Source organism: Colletes gigas, unplaced genomic scaffold (assembly GCF_013123115.1).
Source record: "Colletes gigas isolate AHSC1104 unplaced genomic scaffold, ASM1312311v1 Colletes_gigas_Sc00001, whole genome shotgun sequence".
In the NCBI taxonomy this organism is placed as follows: domain Eukaryota; kingdom Metazoa; phylum Arthropoda; class Insecta; order Hymenoptera; family Colletidae; genus Colletes; species Colletes gigas.
In genome coordinates, this window is record NW_025106630.1 from 12,268,714 (window position 1) to 12,291,972 (window position 23,259).

Here is a 23,259-nt window from a genome sequence, read left to right on the forward strand (position 1 = left end):
TAAACACTATCAAACGTCACTCACCGTTCCGTCTGTGTAACACCGATTTACATATCGATTTTCAAACAGTGTGTGAACACACAGTGATGGAAGATGACCCGTTTCGAGAACGGCATATAAAAGATACGATGTACATTGAATAACATGTATGATTACGTTTCAAGAAGTACACAAAGCATCGAATATTTCACGTATTAGACGAGTGTAACAAATTTTATATGTACGTTTCTCGACTGTACTTTAATAAATATTTCTACGAAATGTCTAGACCACAAACTACCAAATAAAGTACATAGATGTGTACCGTTTCCTTTTCAAAAATCAAAGGGATTTAAAAAAAAAAACGGTCGTCGACGCTAAAAATTACCATAACTACGTATCGACGCACCACTGTTGCGTCGTTATTTTATCTGAAGGAACTGTAGTTTGGTGTCGCTGCTGTAATTCGTACAAGTGTTTGGTTACAAAACAATTATAAATGTCTACTGTATTGTCCAAATAGGTTATAGTATACAAAGAAAGTGTAAATAATGATTCATTGAAATATTAATATTTAACTTGTAATTATTAAGTGAACTTTATTACATTTTATTAAACGTTACTCCAACGATGAGTATCGATCACACTCACAGACGATGGAGCAATTTGCGAAAAGTACTGGAGAGATCCGGTCCTTTTTGCAGACCGGATTTCGAACCATCTTCTGAAACTTTACAATTTTTACTGGAAAACTGTAAAGTTCTTGTTATCGGAGCCGGTGGCTTGGGATGCGAGTTACTTAAAGATTTAGCGTTGATGGGGTTTAGACACATTCATATAATCGACATGGACACGATTGAATTATCTAATCTTAACCGGTATAATAACAATCATTTAATGCAATGCATATAACAAACTGTCATCATTGAAGTTTGTTACAAAATGTGATATATTTTATTATAAAATTGCAGGCAATTCTTATTCCGGCATAAAGATATCGGTTCGTCTAAAGCAGATGTAGCTGCAAAGTTTGTAAATAATAGAATACCAGGCTGCAATGTTGTACCACACTGTTGCAAAATACAAGATAAAGATGAAGAATTTTATAGACAATTTCATATGGTACTTTGTGGTCTAGATTCAGTAATTGCAAGGAGATGGATCAATGGTATGCTATTGTCCCTTTTAGTTTATGAAAATGGAGAATTAGACAGATCTAGTGTAATACCAATGATTGATGGAGGAACAGAAGGTTTTAAAGGAAATGTAAGAGTAATATTACCTGGTTTGATTGCTTGCATCGAATGTACCTTAGATTTATATCCCCCTCAGGTAAATGTTTTACATATATATTTATGTTTTAAATAATGTTATAATTCTTATTTTCAATCAAATTCTGTTTGAATACAGATCACGTATCCTCTATGTACAATAGCAAATACTCCGCGTTTACCGGAGCATTGTATAGAATATGTAAAAGTACTTCAATGGACAAAAGAGAATCCATTTGATTGCCCCATAGATGGTGATGATCCTCAACATATAAATTGGATTTATGAAAAATCCAATGAAAGAGCAGCACAATTTAATATACAAGGTTTAACATATAGACTGGTACAAGGTGTAGTAAAAAATATTATACCTGCTGTGGCATCTACAAATGCTGTTATTGCTGCAGCATGTGCTACAGAAGCATTTAAACTTGCTAGTAGTTGCAGTGCATCGCTGAATAATTATATGGTAGATTTACAACATTAATACAGATTGAAATCAAATTTTAATAGTGCAATGCAATTAATAAATTGTTTTCTTTAAAAGGTACTCAATGATTTAGATGGAATTTATACATATACTTATGAGGCTGAAAGAAAAGAAGATTGCGTGGCATGTAGTCAAATTCCAAAAGAAATTGAGATCGATAATCCTAAATTCAAATTAAAAGATTTGATAACGATTCTTTGCGAAAGATCCGATTTACAAATGAAAAATCCAGGTCTCACAGCATGTATTGATGGCAAAAATAAAACACTGTATATGCAAACTGTACAAAGTATTGAAGAAAAAACTCGTGAAAATTTAACAAAAACTTTAGTTGATCTTGGGCTCAAAAACGGCAGCGAGATAAATGTTGCTGATATTACTACTCCTAATACGATTATATTAAAATTAAAATTTGTGTGATGTAATTCAAATTATGTTCTAATTATAAAATTCCTTCATTTTGTTCACGGATTTATGACTACAAACATCATTGGTATTTACAGTATTTATATTAATTGTTTAAAAATTAATGTTTAAACAAAATTTGATCAGCATTGGCCTTAATGAAATGATAAAAATCAAAACATTTTTCAGTGTAGTGTCATTTTTAACGAACCTATAAAATAGGTATCACACGGTAACATTGTTTTGAACATTGTTTTAATATTAATTCATTCTAAGTCTGTGTAATAAACTGGTATTGCTATTTTTTTTCTTTCAATAGTACTAATCCTTTTGTCTATCCTTAAATATAACAGAAGCGAGTATTAAAACTATATTAGTTTATATGACATACCTGTTACATTAACAATAAAGACACGAATGCTAATACAATTCTATTTTTTTTGATGATTTGTTCTTACTTTCATCAGAAATCATATTGTATAGAAAACTTAATAAGTCATAATCCATAAAATTCTATCTTGCTTGATCGTAACTCTTAATTGAAGAATTTTGTATAGTTTTGGAAATAGACAGTATCTTACAGATTATGCATTAATGCAACTACTTTTAAAGAGAAAAAAGGAGCAATATAATGATTCGTGAAATATGCACGTGTCAAAATCTATACTTGTTAGCTTGTCATTAATTTTTAATAACAATTTTATATCACCATATTAAATTTTATGTTAAGTATGAATTTTGTGCACAGTCCTCTTTTGCATCGTAAATACTTTAATAGTGATTTCCGTGCAATAAATGTATCTTTAATCGTAATAATTAATTCTCACTGCTAAATGTAATATTTCATTAAAAGTTCCGTAATGGAAAATACATGGATTTATTCTTTCCATATTTAGTGAATACTTTTATTACAAGTATTAAACCAAATATAATGGAAAGATACGCTTCCAATTGGGGTAAATGAAGGACGGTGCACCGGGACCTAAGACATCTTTTTGTTTTACAAGCACACTCGGTAACATTCGACATATGCACAACTTGAGTAGAAAAAATATCTATACCAGATACATTATCTATCCTCCTTATACAAAACTATTATTACATTGTATTAATATTTCATAATTTCCGCCCTTTGCCTCGGCAAGACGATAATTCCTTAAGAATCTTCTGTTCTTAAGATTCTTTTCTTTTTCACTCGAACGTGAATAACACGAGGTGCACCTGTAATTAGTTCCAATAACTTTTACTCTAAACATGCAATAAAATTTGCGCAGAGCCAAACCGAATGGAATAAAGTATTTTCTGACGGTTGGGTAATTCTTGCAACGAAATACTCTGTGAATCATTGGCATTTCATCATTTATACGGAATCCCAATGTGAACATTTTCATTCCAATTGTACAATTAATAATTAAATGTTCATTTTTATGGCATTTAATTCTCATTCACTAGACACGAGATGCAAAATCAGCTAGCGCGAAACTAGCAAATAATGTCGAAGTGAATCGTGTCACGTTTGGCAGTGCATTCCGAAATTGCGGTATACGTTACTTTGTAATTCTGTTAAAATCATTTTTCATTTAATGTAACTAAATTTCACGTATACATTTAGCACAATATAGTTTCTATTACAATCAAAAAATATTTACGAAATCAAAATCATACTTTATTGTTGTTTCTTCCATTAAAGAAACACAATACGAATGCACGTGCGATTCACTTTTTGGCTCAGTCAATCTAATTCGCATAACATAGTCATATATAATCCGAATATTATTTGCGAAATAAGTTCACATGCTTGAAATATAATACATAAGCTGCAAAATGTCTTATGAATAATTATCGTTCAGTGTATAATACCATGGTCCATTAAAAGATATTCCGGTATAAAAACGTAAATGTCAATAAATGGTGACATAATGTGTCACGAAGTCTGATTCATTCAGGGCAGAACTCGACACTTTTTTCAACTGATACGGATATAAATGCGTGCGCGAGACAAATAGCAATGATTTTTTAGATGTTGGGCATAACGACATGAGAAATCACAATTTGTAAATTGTGTTCCAAATCAGGAACAAGTAGTGAGGTACGGTGAAGGTGAGAAGTGTCTACTTTCTGCTCTGAAGCTGCTAAACAAAAAGTAACGTATGTGCACATCGTTAATACGTTATGATGAACGCCAAAATGGTTGTGTTAGGCCTTGGCGTCGACTTCCATTGCCACTTCACCTACAGTTTTCCCAGCCTTCTTTTTCTTCTTCTTTGCGGACTTCGGATTTGCCGAGGAATACAAAAGAGTCTGCAAACGTAACAATCAATTATCGAGGATGTTAATTAGAAAATTAAGGGGATCCGTTGTTCTCTTTATTAAAAATCTAATTCATACCTTCAATTCAGGATCTTCGACGACACAATCAGATCGGTAAGCGAGAAGGTCAAAGGGTAGTCCGGTAATTTTATGTGGCCCATTGGGCATTAACAGTACTGTGAATTTGAATTGCGCAGCAAATTCATTTGGCTTTTCGTACAATACCTAGAACAGCAACAAACATGTGTTAACATTAAGTATTTATGATTAATCTAAAAATATTAAGTAGTTCACAAAAACGTACTTGAAATGGTTCGATCAACCTATGATTTACACATTCCACAACTGCCATTTTTGCTTTCTTCTCGTCCTCAAAAGTGCGCAAGTTGAATGGCATAAGACCATGTTTATGAGTGACTTCAGAGTAAAACATACGCGATGCTTTTAATTTTAGCTGATACGTTTCCTCTGTTTTCTTAAATATAGTAACTCGCGTATCTTGTTCTCTACCTATACCTTCACCTGTGCTAACCAGTACATCCATAGCATATACCTAAAACACGAAATTGATTTCACTATGTTACATACATATTTTCTTAATTATACAGTAGCGCCCACTGAAGTGGCCACGCTTGGGACCGGTCGCGATCATTTATGTGGGCATGATTATTTCTCAGAATTCAACAGAGATAAGGAAAGATGATAAGTGCAAGTGAGATACAATAGTTGACACCCGAAACCATATATACAATGTATCGATAACGACCGGCGTCACAAGTTACGCTCGAAGCCGCTTTGCTTCCAAGAATTAGTGGGCAAAAGCGCGGCCACTTAAGAGGGCACTAGTGTAATTAGTTAGACGCTATATCATATTGGATGCATAGTACCTCATGAGTTTCAAGAGTGTACTTTTCATGGTCTTTCTTCTGTGCGTCATTTGGATTTTGAATTATAGTTTTTTCTCCATCTATTTTGAATTGTTTCAATTGATGGCTTAACATTCCCTCTATTGGTTTACATTTATATGCTTCACAAATCTTTTCCACTGTCCCTGTTATTGTGTAAGTCTAAAGAAACAAAAAATTATATACAGACTATATCAAGAATTAAGTAGTTGGATAAAAATATAAAATATAAGAAAATCTTACCTCTGTACCTGGTTTAAGAAGCCTTAAAGCTGCTTGCGATGCATAATGTGCAGCTAACACTACATCTGCTTTTCTAGCAGTAACTTTTCTTGTAAGTGAACAACCTATGACAATAGTATGTGCCACAACTGCTATAAAGCCATCAATGTGTGCCCCGAGGTCTCTAAAAATGTGAATTAATAGATGTTTGAATAAAAGAGGAACAGTTGAATTACTGGCCACAATATAGAATAGATTATATTAACAAATCATAAACCTACACTTTTACCATATCTTCATCTTTAAGTATAAGATCTGGTTCACTTGCAATTGGTGAAAAGTGACAAATGCAATTATTAACCGATATGCATGTAGGAAAAGCAATTCCCTTTTTCAATTCTTTCTCTTTTTTAAAAACCTTGCTGGTTTCTTCAAGTAACAACTTATCCCCAAACTCACAAATTTCTCTGACCGATGCTCCAACTACACATTCATCTAAAACTTGCCTTAATACCCCTGAAATTGTAAATAATAATTTATCATAAGACGCGACGATGTTAAAAGACTGTACAGTCAGACTATAAACGTATAAAAAATCATTTTATAGACAATTAAAAAGGATTCATAATTTCTATTGTATGTGTGAATTAGATCATGCTTCTAAAATAAAAATTCAAGCTAACGCGATACGAAGTAGATCGTACAAAGAATATCCGTAAAATATCCTACGGCTGGACTTTTACGGAAATGGAAACACTCAAAGATAATAAAGAACGAATGTATTATAGTAATTGATAAGTGTTAAGTTCTAATAATAAAAGAATACTGGCGACTCTTAGATTGGAATAGAAAAATGATTAATAATTCCTTTGTAATCGATCATTTAAAAGGCATTAAATATACAGGTTATCGATAAGTTTTTGAAATGTAATAATCAATGCCTAGTCTATCCCACATGGTAAGGGGGCCCGGCATTAGCGCGCCTCATTCCATATGGCCAAGCGGAAAATACAACATTAAGGGGCCGATGGTTTCGCGAGACAACGCCACTTTTGATTTCTGGGCTGCATTAGAGAACGTTAAGTCGTTTTCTTACGATTTACGATCTCGCCGGCCATTTTATACTTGGTAACAACTAAGTCTTCGGCGATGGTCTTCTCAGTCTCCTCTTTGTCCGCCATGTCTTCAGCACACTATGTTACGATCACGTGACTCAGACCTCCTTTGCAGTTGCTTCCTGTAACAACCGGCGCTATTGCTGTCTTGAATTAACTGTGCGTTCCGAAATTTTCTATAGATGGTCACTACCAATCTGGGAATCGAAGACTCCGTCAATAATCATGTTATTAATATTTTTGTTTCCGTAACCATGAATCCATTTCCCGAGTAAAATGTTGAAATTTCTAGAATTATAATATTATTTCGCGCGCCCATTTATTTATTGGCTGAATTCTTATAATTTTCTAGTATCGAGGTAGTATTTTAGTATTAACCCATACGGAAGAACTCGGCCAACTTTTTAAAATTATTGTTTGATAACAAAAATGCAAAGTTATTTTTAACTACCATCGTCGAATAGAATATACATTTACTTATATAATTCGTTTACGTAAGATATTCGCTAAATAAGCATATACGTTTACTTTTTCTTTACTCGCAAATTTTGCAATGTACAATGTTGGCCGACATGCATCTTTCTAAAACGTGTTTCATGCCTTATGGATCCTGAGGTTGGTCGTGCGGTCCATCGGAACGCGGACTTGATTTACATTGCCTTAAATTCAAGCTGCAATCATGTCTTCAGGTAAATTTTTTCTAAAGATAGAATTAAAGGCTTAACATTTTGTTCGTGCATACGTGTTATCAACAGTAGAATCGTTGGTGTTGATACGTTTTCACCATTATACGCAACATAACCAAACTTGCAAACTGCAGCATGCTTTCAATATTGCACCATCGTTAAAAAGCTCTTCGAAGAATATTGGTATTTACCTTTGTTTATTCCCCTCAGGCAAGAAAGGAAAGAAGAAGAAGGGTACAACTGTAGATTTAATGTCATTTCTGGCTGATGGGGGTGCAACACCCGCTGTGCCAGTGAAACCATTGAGCTGGGCCGATGAAATGGAAGAAGATCATGGTAAAACAAAATTTGAATTTTTCATTCTTGTAACAATCTTTAATTCTGTACACCTTAGTGAATAAATTTATATACAGGTTATTCTATAAGAAACAGGTCACCTTAATCCTTCAACTATTGCAGTTTAGAGTCCTATAGCGGAATCATTTATGACTCTACTCTATATTTACATTGCTCGAGTTGTTTTCAGATACTATATCAACACAGTGACAGTTGCTAGAGCTTTAGATTCTCACAGATATATTACCCCTATCGAATCAGTGGCAAATTACATTCCAATTTTTGATGTTGTATATGAAAGAATAGCAACATCATGATTTATACAACAAATGATATTTATTCGTTTATACACATGTTATATGTAATTGTACAAGCTTGTACCTATTACAATATTCACAAATATTCTTATTTGTGTAGAACATAACGGCGCGAATAATTTTTTGCTGATAAACATGTGCAAACAGTCTGCCATTGTTTCCATGTATCTGCTTTTACTTACAAATGTTACCACAAAAGAATTGGAACTTGTATGTTAGTACTATTGGGTGCAATAGTTTGTTAAATATGTCCAGAAACAATTTGGTGTATCTGAGCATTTACTAGTACATATTACTAGTATGTATTTTTAGTTCGGTATCAAACAATAAAACAGTAAATATGAAAGCAACAGAATGAGTAAAAAATAAATAACAAGAATAGCAGAAGAATAAAACATACTTTGTTACTCTGTGTGTGTGTGTGTGTGTGTGTGTGTGTGTGTGTGTGTGTGTGTGTGTGTGTATGCAGACGGCTAATATCTTTGCTATTTTAAGTAAAGTACAAACGTTGCTTACACATTTTTATAATACAGATAATAAAATCATGCGTTTTTAGTGAGAAATCCTATATGTAAATATGTCTAAAAATATATTTAAAATGCACATCGCTATTAATTTATGTTGTAAGTACATTCTTAAATTCATATTGGCGAATGTTATGTGGCAGAAGGATTTACATCAAGAAGCAGCAAAGAACCAGTAGTTCTACCTACAGCCCCAAGAGCTGCACGAGATCCTCGCGGTACCGATGACGATGTTCCTACTAATCCACCTTATGTAGCGTATCTTTCTAATTTACCTTATGAAGTGGATGAAGGATATCTGACAGAGTTTTTCACAGGCATGAAGGTCAGTTTGTTAAATCGATATATAATTGGAGTACTTGGTAGTTACATCAGTTTGTATTACTGTTATTGTTCAGATTTCTAACATACGCCTGCCAAAAGATACTAATAAACTCAAGGGATTTGGATATGTTGAATTCGAAGATCGCCAGAGTTTAATCGACGCTCTTAATTTATCCAACACGGTATGTTCGGGGTTTTATGATAGAATATGATGCATTTACTCGATAACTTTTCGACGAAGATAATACCAATCTATGTACAAATTGTATTACTCGTAGCCGATGAAAGCAAGAAGAGTACGAATCGATGTTTCAAATAGCATTAACGATGATCGTCGTGGTGGACGTATGGGCAGAGATAATCGAAGAGATAATTACGATGACGTTGAACGTACATCTGGAGATTGGAGAAGCGGTACACGAGATGAAAATGCGCCTGCAGAGGGTGACACATCATATCGAAGTCGATATGATAATAGAGACAGAGACAGACGAGATGATCGCGAAGGTATTAAATTAAATTTAAATATCTGTTGAAAATATTTTATATCGAAAATAATGATAAAATTAATGTGTTTATTGTTTAGCTCCTGAGGCTGAGAACAAGCCCGGTGCATGGCGTGAAAATAGTGACAGAGGAAGACCAGCATTTAGGGACAGAGGTGGTTTCAGAGATGATGAAAGAGAGAGAGACAGAGACAGAGATTGGGGTGGTAGTCGTTATGATAGGGGTAGTCGAGACAGAAATGGAGATAAAGGGGGCAGTTTTGGGCCGCGCCGTAATTATGGAGATTCCGATTGGAACAGAGACAAAGACAGAGATGTTCCGCGTAGGGCAGACAAACCCAGTCTAGACAGTAAACGTAAGTATCATTTATTTATACCATAGCTAGAACAGTATATTACAATAACAAATTTCTACTAAAAAAAATTTGTAATTCTAGCCGAAACAAAGACTAGACCGAAGCTAAATCTAACGCCTCGAACAAAACCTATTGAGCCTATTGCTGTAAAAGAAGAGCAATCTGCTGCTCCTGCACATACGCCATCAACAAATATATTTGGTGCTGCAAAACCTGTAGATACCACTGTCAGGGAAAGAGAAATAGAAGAACGTCTAGCAAAATCATATGCAGAATCAAAATCCAGAGAAGATGGGTATGAACAGAGAAGAAATATTTAAACAACAGAGATTATATAATTACAGCTATTGTGTCTCACTCGCACTTACCCTCCTTTCTTATCTCCGTTGAATTCTGTGAAGTTACCATGCCCACATAAATGACCGCTTAAGTGGGCACTACTGTGGTTGAAAATATTAACAATATTTTCCTTTCAGGGATTCCGAAAAACGCGGTAAAGAAGGTACTTGGGTCAAACGCAATGGAGTAAGTTTGTAGTGTAAAAGTTTGTACTACGACAGATATCTATATATTTTATTAAATGTATGATATTCTTGATAGGAAGGGCGTGATGAAAAAGATAAAGAGCAACGAAGCCGACCAACTTGGCGGATGGATGAGGACAAAAGTCGACGAAACGAAGTATTGCCGTCGCGAAGTCAGTTCGCTCATACCGGTAAATTCAGTTTAGACCATGAATAAAAATACTTGCATCAATTCATAATGTCTACATGATATAACTACTTTTATAACTTAGAACAATATGCAGAGCCTCGAAGTCAGCCCGCTCTTCGTCCTGGACTACCGGCTGTAAGAACTCCTCAAAGACTCAACGAAACTCGTGCCCCAGAAAGGTATCGATCATTCTATTAATTTTATTGTGCAAAAGTATATGTCTTTTTAACACTTACGTTTCCAGAGACCGAAAAGATAAAGAAAAAGATGATGCCAGCAAGATGCCAAAGGCAAGGGATGAACCAGTTCCAGTAAGTGAAAACGGTTTAAAATAAAGTTGTTTTGTCAAAAATTCCAAGTAATTTTTTTTCAGGATTTCATATTTTCCAATAAGTATTTCTGTTTACCTGACGATGTGGGGCCTGACAGTGATGAGAATTAGTTCTGATCCGCTATACATCATCAATTAAATTGTGCCACATGCATCGTAAATTGGTCTATATATGCATATTATTAATTTGTTTTATCTCTATTAAATACTTATCGAATTAATTCATGAATCAAGCATTAAGCTCTTGGTATTACTTTACAGGAATTATTGTTGATTTGTATTTAATCTATTTTATTATTCTTAATATAATGCCTATCTGCGTATGTATTTACTTTATATTTCGGTATGAATGTTCAATGTCATTAAATCGATTTGAAAATTCGTATAACTTCAGAGTGGAAAATTAGTGAACTTTTTTTTTTGTATTTCATTCCGAAGATAATTGCATCCGTAAGACTTAGGAATTGGGACTTCATACGTCATACTTTATCCATTATACAGTTATTGTACGATATGTAACTCATTTACATGTAATATAACAATACCAATTTAGGAGGAAGCAAAATAATAAGTGTATGGGAACTTACATGATGTATTATATTCAATTGCCTGGAATTCAATATCGCGCGAAATGATTAAATAGATAAAGAAGAGAATTGGGCGATTGCAATGTAATTAAACATCGAAAAGTTAATACTACATGAACATGAACATGAACATGAACATGAACACAATGAAATGTACATCACGTGTCTCGTAACGCGGCATGGAATTGCTATTTTAACAATCGTTGTATCATGACAATATAATGGAGTTGTAACGCGATTGATCGATGCAATTTTTTTTATAGCCATTTTATTACAATAATAAGTTTCTAAAGAATTATGCTTGCAGCGTATATATTAAAAATTATGTATTTACAATCTCTCTTGAGGTATATACAAATTGACTTGGTTTCATTTATTGCTGAGTAGTTTGTGCCAGTTGGCGTAGTTGTTTCAGTACGGTTTCCAGAAGCTTTTTCTTATCCCGTTCGCTTTTCTTTAGCACAGAAAATACTGTTTTTTTATCGGACTCCTTTAACCTATAAGTATACACGTCACTAAAATGTAGATATCGATATATGTATATCGATTAATATACCAAATGAAAGAAAAGCATGGTACATACTTCTCTAATAAAAGTACAGCCATGTTCGGAGTTACCAGAGTATATTTACTTGATTCATGACCATAGTCATGAAAATAAGTAGGCCAGTCCCAACTCATAAATAAGTCTAGTAATTGTCTTAATTGTGCAAAATATTGAAGCAAGGCTCCTTCGGGCAAACCAACTACAGGTTCCGAGGCTGCAAATTCTAAAAGTTAAAAGTACCTTTTTCTCACTTATGTTCGATTGGTTCGTTACAATCAGAAATATTTTGTAACCATATATTGTACATCTCATTTAAAAATAAAAATGTCACGTACGTTCACATTGTATTGTATCTAAGTTGACTTGTTGAAGAGCACCCATGGATATTTGTTTCACGTCTTCGCTAATTAATATACCTAATATAGCTTTCGCTATATGAGAACAAGCGGCTTTACACGCAACTTGTGCAACTTCTTCCTAAAAAAAATATATATATATCCCTTCTTTAATCATTAAACGTTAATTAATTTACTCGATGCAAAATGTTTTTAATCGAACATGGAGAGACGTACAGGTAAATTGGTAAAACAAGTGAAAGTACTTTGCAAGAATGCTATGAGATCAGTAATAAAACCGGATGCATGCCCTTGAGGTTCTGCCAAGTTCCAGTCATAATTTTCCAACTCTAAAAACTCGTCCAGTTTGTTCGTTAATTTATCGCAAATTTGTTTTTCAGCATCGTCTCTCGCGACTCTAAACATAGCTGATTCTACGCCCATACAACTCAATTGCCCCTCATGCGGTGTTCTGAAAAATTCATGCAGAGTATTATTTGCTGGTTGTTAATAATTTATTTAATTCTTACCCTGTGATATTAGTCACGAATTCTTCTAAATATTTTGTGGACTTTTCGAGGTAGCCTGTATTTATTATAATTTGGACTACTTGTAAAAGTGCCAACGATGGCTTCCGAAATAAAGACGATAAACATCCACTAAATGTTCTTGTTAATAATAAATTCGTTGATTTACAAATCATTTCATCTATCTCCGTTTGCGTGAAATTTAAATCGTCTGAAAACTTTAAACAAGCATAGATGAATTCCTTAACTTGCTGATAAACTTTTGGTACCATATCTGAGAACGGGAATTTTTTTGGAAATTCTGTTCTTTCTAATTCCTCATCGTGATAAGGAAATAAGTCAAGGACATCATCATATTCTTTTTGCGTGGTCACCTAAAAGATAGAAATACGCATAAGATAGGCAGCGGTCATCTATGTGGGCACTACTGTAGATACAAAACTATACCTGAATTGGTAAAAAACTATCTTCGTCCAAAATATCTCTAAACACTTGAACCCAATGTTGCATTAAGACTTCGTTATAATGTACTCGAATTTCTAGTAATAAGTTACAAAGTTGCCCTATAGAATACCCATAATTCTGCACAAGAAGAAAGTAATAAGAAACATATTTATGGCATCAATAATTACTTTACAATATATCAGTCTGCTTACTCTTAGAGTTGTGTTAAACAACATTATAAGATTTTTTATTTTTAGGATAAGCACTGCATCTGTACAATATGCCTAAAAGAATTATTATTTTATTGAAGGGGAAAAACTACTACTTGTGCATTATTATAACTTACAGAGTGAGTGCGTAATGCGTTTACTATGTTAGATAGCGCCATAGTCCACAACTCGTCCAAATAAGATCGTGTAGCTAAACCATTGCCTGTGTTTAAAATATGATCTTCTACTACAAAGAACCCCACAATGCCTTGTAGATAAGTTTGATAACCGGCTATACTCTCGTGCTAAAAATATGAAACAAACATTTAAATACGAAACATAATAAGATCATGTCTTTGAATAATGTACCATATTAATAGGTGACTGCAAAACTAGTCTAGCTTGCTGCTTTCTCTGCTGTCTGTAGTATGCTTTGAACGTTTCCCCTTCACGAAGTACAGTATAAATATGCATACAACGATATACTGGACTGAAATCCATTAAGTCCTGAGCGCTTAATTCTTCTTCGCCTTCGTTCGACAACGAATTTCTAGCGTTTGTTCTTTTCTTTTTACGACCGATAATCTCGGCTTCGATGATCAATTGTTCCTGTGTCTAATGTAAAATCCATACAATGTACCAATTATGCAGAAATGTATCTATTAAACTTTTTATTTTTTAATTTTACTCACATGTCTCATAGCAACTTCGCCGATTTTTGGTGAATACTTTCTAATATTTTCTAAAAAGTCTCTTAAATCAGACATGGAAGCATCCTTTATATTTTCGCGGAGTCTAAAATCATTGTAATCTATCAGTCACTCTGCTTAATATTTCTGTACAAATTACTTTTTAGTTACATTCTGCTGTGAAAATAAATATTGCTTTATCTTATAATGTTACTCACTGCGGAATTTGTTGAGTAATTTGCGAAGAAAATCTATAATTTGTTACTTTTGGTAAGTCATGATGTTCTAGTTGCTCCAATGTTTTCAATGCTGGATAATAACGTTTGTCTTTCAACTGTTTCTGTAACTTTGCATAGGCAGCTAATACAGGAAGACACATGGTAAGGCTATCTACAGCTGCAGCCATATTACTTTCTACTTTACGTGCTTTAACAAGCTCTTCTCCTTTCTCTATTACTTTGGTGGAAGTAGCAGTGATACGTTTATCAAGTTCCAATATTTCAGCCTGCAAACAAAATGATTAAACTCTGTCAGATCGTACTCCTTTATCTTACATAATAATTAGACTTCAAAGTATGCTAACATTCAGTTGTTGCGCTTGAGAACGAACTTGTAACAGTTCCCGGATCGAATCGATGAAACCTTGGTAATGATGATTACACATTCTTTCAATATCTTTGTCATGTGCTTTGATACGCTCATCGAGCTTCTCCATAAATTTTTGATGCTCATGGCCATCATAAATTGCTCTAAAAAGAGAAAGAATCAAAAGTAAGAATGTGTAGATTGATTGCTGTATCTTTTTATTTAAAAAACTGTCTTTCTTTGGAACAAGTATTTACAGCAATAATACCTGAAAACAAGGCCTATACTATTAGTATCTGTAGATTCTATTTCAAATAACAGGTATTCATGTTTTGGTACCATATTTGACAGTAGATTGTCAACTTGGCTAGTTAACAACCTTGACATGGTACAACCCTAATTCAATTTTTCTTTATCTTACTACAGGGACATCCACCCCCGTTTTTCACCCTTCCAGTGCGCATATGTACGGTAAGGGTTGCATCTGCGTGAGGGGGTAGTTTCGGGAAGCGCGTCTTTTAACGAAACCATCGGTAGAGGGTAAATTTTACATTACGTGTACGTACCGAAAAGTCGGGCCCAAATAATCATCTATGCCTTCTATTTCTTGAAGAAGAATGTCGTATCGTTGCATTCTGATTAACTCTGACATTTTGATCACGCCTTCCTCAAATAGGAACGAAAACGTAACAATTTTTGACAAATTAATTCAAATACCCTTAGACTCACTAAGGTCAAGTAATTTCCATTTGTTGTGTAACTATTGTCATATCAATATAAAGAAGTTAAATTTAACAATTTATTTAGTAAATTTCCGTTATTGAAGGCACCATTATAGAAATGGCATTGCCAATATCATTCGTTTGAACTGCCATCTTCGTGAAACTGCATTGCCGATTCTACTACATTTGATGTATCATGTAACCATACATACGCACGTCACTTTGCGACGGTCACTGAACTATCCAATTTAACGGTATAAAATACTATTATATTGTATCGTGGAACATATATTTCAAAGAGTATCGTTTATTTTGACCCATTGACAAAAATTTAATCCAATATAAATGCGACCACAGACATTTAAATTGGGCGTTAGAAATGCATATTGCTTGTACCAGTTTGGTCTCATTTAATCAGTAAGAGAAACCGGCGATCAGTTTGGTACATGCGATTACCGAAAGTATTTTTATCGATATAAAGTATAGTATCTGTTGGGCGAACAAAATTCCTTTAAAAATACAAAGTCTGTTTAAGTATTTGATCGGTCATTATTTTATGCATTCCATTTACGTTGTTTTTGGTAAAATTAATTTCGAAGGATAAACACGTTCATGGGTACGGTCTGCTCGAACGAATCGTAATATAGGAACGAAATATAATGATATAAAGGTTCCTTTAATTTAATTCGTTTCTACGATTAACAGTTCTGTTTAGCCTTTGTTGACGGTAATTGTTAAACTGTTAATCGAGGAATATAGCGAGTGGACGAAGTTCTTTCTTCGTGGTATTCCATTAGAGCGGAACAATTTAACCGAGCAGACCGTATGAGCTTTTGGCGTCTGGGTTGGAGACGCCAAGACGTCGGATGTAGTTTCTGTGCACTGTGAACCCCGGTTGATCCTCGCCTATCGATTGTATCGTACTAACGGCGTACTGGATATCCTTTTTCCTGCTGAATTTCTCAAACAGTTTAATTGAGAAACGATAATTTCGAAGGGAACTAAAATACAAGTAAGTCTAGTGCCGTGTGGATAATAACTATTATCAAAATCATTGGCGCGCAAGCACTTGATTTTCTGGCGTTCAAGATCTATTTCACAGTTTACAAAGAAACCATTGCGAAAAGCTATTATCGTAATCTGTTGTGTTCCTACGTTATTAATCGTCTTTACGCGAAGATAAAAGTGTACCGTAGATCGCAAATAATTGTTCGTGCCGTCTTTGTTCGATTTGTTTTCGTTATTTGTTCAAATACGAAAATCGGTTTATATATATTTGAACTAAAATTTTTAGGCAAAACATGACACCAGAGGGATATACACGGGTTTACGTTGGCGGACTTAATGAGAGCATCAAGAAGGAAGATCTCCAGACAGAGTTTGAAAAGTATGGGAAGCTAAACAAAGTTTGGGTTGCTTTCAACCCGCCGGGTTTTGCCTTTATCGAATTTCTAAATATGAACGAAGCGGAGCTTGCGTGTAGCAGTATGAATGGCACAGAAATAATGGGTGCCAAGTTGAGAGTGGAAATTTCACGAGGTAAAGGTCGCGGTGGAGGCAGGGCTGGTATGGGAGGATTCAGAGGAAGTCGAGGTGCTGCGAGTAGGGGCTATGGTTCTGCAGTCTCCACTGCGCTGGGTTACAGAGGAAATAATGCATATGCAGATTATGGAGGTTACTACGCAGGCAAGGGTGGTGGAAGTAGAGGTAGAGACTACTACGGAGAAGATTATATGACCAATCGCGCTGGTGGTTATGTTACTCGAGAAGGATATACACAAAATGTCTATAATAGCGGAGAATCCAATGCTGATTATTATACCAACAAAGGCACTGGCACATCGAGGTATCGAAGTCGTTCTCCGGCTGCTCGTGGCAGGTACTAATGATACCAGTCCTTGTAAAATGATTTTACATTATTCTACACATATACACAAGACCAGTGAATTTAATTCGCTTGTTAAACAGACCAACATACATAGCAACAATCAGTTTGTTTCTATTATTGGTAGAAGGCATCGAGTAATCTGTTTTTTTTATTCATACTACATGCGACAAGAGTTCTTTAGAAAACAACCGATTACATCTTTCAAAATAAAAGAGCTCGGTATAAAAAATACAGAAGTATTGGTCTGGACTAAGTAATCAACTTATTTTGTAATGCTTGGCAGAAAAATGTTACAGGCTGAAATATAAACAGCAAATTATGTTAAGGAATTTTCGATAATTACATGTACGAATATTTAAGTTTTAATATATTTGTTTGGACCTATGGTGACATTAGCGTGCAAAATATACACATGTAGAGAAAAATCATTTGTTGCATGATATTAGCATCAAAGATCGATGCTGAATAAATTTGTTGCATGTACGGACGTATCATGCAATTAGAAATGTACTCTCAGTTAATGAGAATTATCCGCCAGACGAAGGCGAAAGTAATGTGACATCCTATTTTGCACTTCCATGTTCACAGTCATCGTCATCTTCGTGAATGCACATAAAAGATCTACACTGCATTGCCAATCTGAACTGCGGGCCAATCAGCTACCCGCCCTGGTGACTACATTTCTATCCAATCTACGCAGCGACCTGTATATAGACAAGAACTACCATTGCAGATTAAGTTGTGCAATACCATTTATATAGTATAATTTAGTTCCACAGTTTGTAATCATTTTCAGAACATTACTCATTATTCATAGAGACGTGTTATTACAAACTTTATATACAATGAATGAAAGACAGATGAAACAAATTACGAAAAAGATTTGAATCAGCAAGCCATACGATCTTAGTCTAAAATGAACTTATACGAGTGTCTTTTGCCTTCTTTCAATTTGGGGTATTATATGTTTTATAATATTGAATAAGTTTTTTATATGTATTTTTTTATACTTCTTTTAAGTTTCTTTTTATAAAAGAAAAGTTTGACATACCATATAAAAAAGATCTAAGATAACATTCTTCTACAACTTATGCCCTTTCTTGTATCTTCTGTTTCTTTTAATGTTTACTGTGTTCTATGGGGGTTCAAATATAATGGTCGATACTTTTATATCATCTATTATGGACGTACTTATTGTTTAATGAATAGTAATAATTTCATTTTTTAAAAAGGAAATGAAATAAGGAAAATTTGCGCAATTTTAGCCAAATGCACACTACTGCTCGTATATACTTAATTGTGCAGCTTTGCCTTAAGAACTTTTATACACCATGTGAAATCAAGATTATAGAGCTGCAAAATTAATTCATTACATATGATCTAAAGTATGGCCTTTGAAATATATGTGCAGAGATAGTATTGCATTTGGAAATTTTTGAGCGTTTATCACTGTGGATACTCAAATGAAAAATACTAAAATTATGGTAATAATGTTTGCCATTGCTGTAAATGATATGGAATTGGAAATCTATTAAATGATTTGCTCTCACTACTGCCCGCCACCCTGCCTGCCTGCCTGCCTGCCTGTCTGTCTGTCTGTCTGTCTGCTTGCCTACTTTCTTAAAGTTTACGATATTCACTGGTTTCTTTTTCAAATCAGGAACAAATGTCGGAAGAATTTTTCACGATAATTATAAAGCGTAAGCAGCCGTCGTTACGATGCTATTCAAAATTTATTTTTGTTATTGGAGAGTCTGTAAATTACAATTTCTTAATTATTTACGCTCTATTAAAAATATAATCATTTGAAAATATGTTGTTTTCAACAATACATGGAACTTTAACGTAAGTATTACAGTATAAGTTTACAAGTAAATGGTAAATGGTAAAAATCGTAAGTAGTGGGTATTCTAATATTAACGTTATATTTAGGTAATATGTAATTAATACGATATACAAAAATTTAATAATATTATTTTTCATATCAATTATACCATTAATATTAATATTTTAACTGTCGGCGGTCGAAAATCATACACCTATCATAAAGCACACGCGGCAGTTAAAATGTTAATGATAAGTATAATAATAAATGCAGAAAATTCAGTCCATACTATATATTTGTTTCGTTTTATACAGCGAGTCCTCGAATTAAGCAGGTTCGTAGATACGCGGTTGTGCCCCCAGTTATGTACTTGTGCGTATTTTGTATGTGTTTATGTATTCACATATGAAATAAAGTTTTCTTTTCGTAAAAGAGCACGTATGGGTTTTAATTTTAATTTACTTTTCTAACGAACATTGTATACCGAATCTATTGTAGTGAGAAAGAACCGTTTTAATCAACCTCTGTAAAGACTATGACTAAACAAACATTACTCGACCGCCACCCACATGTTCCTTACCTACAATATATTATTATTAATCCCGGACCGATTTTTCTTCCCTCCCTATAATATACAGTGTATTTTTAATTTGACTTACGTAAACAGCTCTAGAATGAATTAACTGCATAAGTCGAGGACTTGCTGTATTATTTTATAGAAGATAACAGATTGGATCTTCGTTCGGTATTTTGAAACAGTGCTCTAATTAATTGTTTAACTTGAGAAGCTGTAAATTCGCGCGCGAGTGGTCCTTTACCGCCTCCCCATCTAATTTCAATTTCTTTCAGCGACGCGCCCAATACTTTAATCAATTCCAAAAATTTCTCCCATTTCCGTACATGTTCATGGATTTCCCGGGGATCCTGAAAAACATAACATTTTTCACATTTATTTAAAATTATCATTAAAAGGTAATAATGTTATTCTAGTTTAATTTTACAGGCATAACTCGTGGACTTTCTGCCAGGTCAAGTTTTTGCCACGACAATTAATAAGTATGTCTGTCACTGTAATTTCTTTTTTTAAATATAAATTAGCATTAAATAAAATTGTAAACTTACCGGAAATATTATTGGTGCACGTTTAACAATCATATCAAATAACGTCACCAATTCGGTTGCATCGTCGACAGGAATGTCTTCAACCGATATTACTCTAAGTATTAAATCTTCAACCATGGAATTCATGATGCATCCTAAAGTATTAAAGTATGCCAGTATTATGGTTATTTTAAACATTGATATTTATGTAAAATTTTATCGTAAAATAAAAACTGACCTACAGCTCTGCAATAAACATTTACAGGCAATACGTCTAGCCAAACTGTTTTCAATAATTCCAATTGTCTGATGCATTGCCTCAGTGCACGCTCGGTACTAGGTTGTAACTCGGAAGCTTGACCCAATGCGGATAGACCTTAGCCCAAACGAAAATTTTTCACTTATATCTTATTAAACATTCATGATTATGACAATTATGACAATTAATATTACCAACCGGACTCTTTGAGAATATCAAAAATAATATTTCGCTGATATTTCATGTGCTCTAAGAAATATGTCGATCCGACGTTTCGTAATATTAATATCTGATCGGCGAAAGTTAAATTATACTTTTGTATAGATTCCGGCAGCTTATCCCTATACTCGTGGCCCAATGTGAGGAGGTGGTGTGCAAGATACATACAATTATTATGGAATACAGCTAAACAATGATACAGTCAATTAAAATATTTTAAAAATGCCCTTGCTATATCATAGCGTTTCATTTTTAGGATTAAAATGGGTTTCTTACCGACTTGTTGCGGTATCGTTTCTAAAAATTTTCGATGGTGTTCAGGCACTAATCCAGAATACATTTCGAATACATTCCTGCATGTATAAAACAATCGAATGGCACAGGAATCTGTATTGCATGCCTCGTCTAAAATACTCCGCGCTAGCTCGACCGTTTCTTTCGCATTCTTGCTGAAATACAGCGTAGACAGTATTTTTAATACTTAACAAACACGACGCTAAAAACGTTCACATCTATTTCGGTGGAATATAACAGATATAGACTACCTTATTTGACATTTAGGAAATTGAAATGAATTCTCGCTTAATTTGGTGTCTATTTTTATTTCACTAATGCAATTATCTTCTGGACATTCAGGCGCTTCCTAAAAAATTAAACGAAGATTGCAAATTATGTAACTATACTAAATTATGATTATTTGAACTTGCCTCTGGTTCGTACGTGATACAATCGTGCAAGTCTTTTTTCATAATATTTCGAGCTTTTGCCAATAAATCTTGACAAACCCTATCGATGAACAATTTGTCAATATTTTTCGTATATTCCGAGAGAAATAGCTGTTCGTTCGTAATGAAGCCTACAACAATTGTACGATTATACACGGTCCCCATGGAACGTGAAAGCTATTACTTTAATATTTTTTCAATCTCGTACCTATTTCGACTAAAAAATACTGAAAGTCGTTGATCGTCTTAACGATAGGTTCAAAGTTTTTCAAATCCGCACTGGACGTTGGAATAATTTGCGAGATACAATCGGCGGTCAGCATCGCCGACAGTCGATCGAGCAAGTGCGGTTGTATTTGTTTCAGAAAGGTTTCGTCATCGTGTATTATCAGATCGAAGTGCTGATGGAGGAATTTAAATAACATTTCCAGATTGTAAAACACGCTTTTGAAACTGGGCGGTTTTTTTTTATACAGTATTTCGATCGTGAAGATTTTTTCGTCGATTACATACACGGAACAGTCGTCGTTAATGATCGGATCGATCACGTGATCTATAAGCGTGATCGTAAATTCGTGAAGATGATTCGAAAGGTTGTCAATGTAGTGTAACCCTTGAATTAAATCTTGCATATCGTCAAAATCGTTTTTTACGCTTAATGTAACGGCCTTCGAGTCTTTGTCCTCGACGCCGGTCCAACAGATTCGTTCGTGCAACAGCAGAGACGCGTTCGATAAAAACGATGTAAAGAGATTCATGTATTCTGTCTCGATTGCCATATAAATGTCGAGATCGCGTAGATCGCTTTGCGGATTGTACAATATCGTTTGCATGTTACCTAACGCTTTAGCTGCGTCCACGTACCGTTTCTTTTCTTGGTAATCTTTTATAGACTTCATGCATTCGTGTAAAGTTAACAGCTGATTGGAGAGCTGCAACATCATGTTCGATTCTTTTAAACCTTGCGAAAGTGTCTTCAATTCTTTCGTAGAACCGGACAATTGTACTTTGATCTGAAGTAAATAAATTATGGTTACAAACTGTTTATGCATCGCATAATATATATTTAAAAATATTCGTAAATTCAACGATCCAATACCTCATCGTCTATTCTCGTTTGCAACACGTTCATTTCTTCGAGTAATTCTTCTCCTTTTGCTACTAAATGTTGATCCCGCGTGAATTTCGATGCAAACTCGACATAATTATCGTCCATAAAATCTTTGATATCATACTTTAGCTTTGTTATTTCCTTTTGTATTTCCGCTATCTTTTCGTTTAAATTAACCTTTTCGAATTTATCTAGTTGGAGAAACAATACGTTCGAAATTTGGATTTTTACAAATGAAAAAAAAAGGTGAATTAATTCGTATTTATATTTTCGCGGGCAATTTCATACGTTTCTTACGCGCGTTAATCTTACTTGTATACGTTACGTGAATCTGTGTATATACGTACTTGCTGTGATCAGCACGTCGGTTAAAAACGATGTCATGTTGGCTCCGTTTTGTGTACTAGCCGTAATTAAGAATTACTTGGAATACTTCGTACTCGATTTAACATTAAGTATTATCATTTCACAATTGGGAAACACTCGAATAATTAATTACAATGTGAGAAATATAACCTCTACACCGGTCTTCACTGTGTCGCAGTTTACTACAGTCGCTGCCACATTGTCATTACATTCGCAATAACTGACAAACGTCAGTCGACTAGCGGTGAATTGTGCAAACTGCAATGCCCCCTGCACATGCACAGCAGAGACGGTAGGGATATTCTATTATCGCGGTCGGTAATAAATGA

The 23,259-nt window shown here is 34.3% G+C and overlaps 6 protein-coding genes across 10 annotated transcripts; 3 read left to right on the plus strand and 3 right to left on the minus strand.

Annotated features, from left to right (window-relative positions):
- The first annotated feature begins 533 nt into the window (after positions 1-533).
- On the plus strand, positions 534-2,203 carry LOC122397537 (NEDD8-activating enzyme E1 catalytic subunit). Its single transcript, XM_043396773.1, has 4 exons — positions 534-857; positions 951-1,311; positions 1,390-1,719; positions 1,798-2,203. Exons 1-4 carry the CDS (start codon positions 610-612, stop codon positions 2,158-2,160), a joined length of 1,302 nt encoding a protein of 433 aa, XP_043252708.1. The 5' UTR covers positions 534-609; the 3' UTR covers positions 2,161-2,203.
- A 1,500-nt stretch (positions 2,204-3,703) lies between these two features.
- LOC122397545 (proliferation-associated protein 2G4) lies at positions 3,704-6,979 on the minus strand. The gene is made up of 7 exons (XM_043396785.1): positions 6,679-6,979; positions 5,864-6,098; positions 5,604-5,766; positions 5,343-5,522; positions 4,760-5,008; positions 4,534-4,680; positions 3,704-4,446 (listed from the first exon to the last, which is right to left on the minus strand). The coding sequence occupies exons 1-7, from the start codon at positions 6,761-6,763 to the stop codon at positions 4,342-4,344; spliced, it is 1,164 nt and encodes a 387-aa protein (XP_043252720.1). The 5' UTR covers positions 6,764-6,979; the 3' UTR covers positions 3,704-4,341.
- Positions 6,980-7,245: 266 nt separating this feature from the next.
- LOC122397524 (eukaryotic translation initiation factor 4B-like) lies at positions 7,246-11,041 on the plus strand. Of its 3 annotated transcripts, none has more exons than XM_043396746.1 (12): positions 7,246-7,386; positions 7,594-7,719; positions 8,704-8,885; positions 8,959-9,066; positions 9,163-9,391; positions 9,471-9,746; positions 9,828-10,041; positions 10,223-10,271; positions 10,347-10,461; positions 10,543-10,639; positions 10,705-10,771; positions 10,834-11,041. In XM_043396746.1, exons 1-12 carry the CDS (start codon positions 7,377-7,379, stop codon positions 10,900-10,902), a joined length of 1,542 nt encoding a protein of 513 aa, XP_043252681.1. In that variant the 5' UTR covers positions 7,246-7,376; the 3' UTR covers positions 10,903-11,041. The 3 variants fall into 3 exon arrangements, with proteins under 3 accessions (XP_043252681.1, XP_043252698.1, XP_043252690.1); XM_043396763.1 differs by having other exon boundaries at positions 10,555-10,639; XM_043396755.1 differs by having other exon boundaries at positions 8,707-8,885.
- A 696-nt stretch (positions 11,042-11,737) lies between these two features.
- On the minus strand, positions 11,738-15,831 carry LOC122397515 (exocyst complex component 6B). Of its 2 annotated transcripts, none has more exons than XM_043396732.1 (13): positions 15,281-15,831; positions 14,713-14,878; positions 14,348-14,634; positions 14,133-14,235; positions 13,810-14,055; positions 13,578-13,745; positions 13,444-13,515; positions 13,235-13,369; positions 12,791-13,161; positions 12,498-12,732; positions 12,261-12,402; positions 11,962-12,148; positions 11,738-11,875 (listed from the first exon to the last, which is right to left on the minus strand). In XM_043396732.1, the coding sequence occupies exons 1-13, from the start codon at positions 15,364-15,366 to the stop codon at positions 11,752-11,754; spliced, it is 2,322 nt and encodes a 773-aa protein (XP_043252667.1). In that variant the 5' UTR covers positions 15,367-15,831; the 3' UTR covers positions 11,738-11,751. The 2 variants fall into 2 exon arrangements, with proteins under 2 accessions (XP_043252667.1, XP_043252659.1); XM_043396724.1 differs by lacking the exon at positions 15,281-15,831 and adding an exon at positions 14,983-15,110.
- Positions 15,832-16,291: 460 nt separating this feature from the next.
- Positions 16,292-18,915, plus strand: LOC122395038 (RNA-binding protein Rsf1-like). The gene is made up of 3 exons (XM_043392332.1): positions 16,292-16,448; positions 16,731-17,315; positions 17,913-18,915. The coding sequence occupies exons 2-3, from the start codon at positions 16,738-16,740 to the stop codon at positions 17,938-17,940; spliced, it is 606 nt and encodes a 201-aa protein (XP_043248267.1). The 5' UTR covers positions 16,292-16,448; positions 16,731-16,737; the 3' UTR covers positions 17,941-18,915.
- Positions 18,916-19,103: 188 nt separating this feature from the next.
- On the minus strand, positions 19,104-23,193 carry LOC122395026 (centromere/kinetochore protein zw10 homolog). 2 transcript variants are annotated; one of them, XM_043392318.1, is made up of 11 exons: positions 22,912-23,193; positions 22,553-22,755; positions 21,662-22,466; positions 21,436-21,584; positions 21,274-21,371; positions 21,005-21,177; positions 20,708-20,914; positions 20,489-20,626; positions 20,272-20,405; positions 19,809-20,073; positions 19,104-19,729 (listed from the first exon to the last, which is right to left on the minus strand). In XM_043392318.1, exons 1-10 carry the CDS (start codon positions 22,946-22,948, stop codon positions 19,858-19,860), a joined length of 2,160 nt encoding a protein of 719 aa, XP_043248253.1. In that variant the 5' UTR covers positions 22,949-23,193; the 3' UTR covers positions 19,104-19,729; positions 19,809-19,857. The 2 variants fall into 2 exon arrangements, with proteins under 2 accessions (XP_043248253.1, XP_043248245.1); XM_043392310.1 differs by having other exon boundaries at positions 19,104-20,073.
- Between the last annotated feature and the right edge of the window lie 66 nt (positions 23,194-23,259).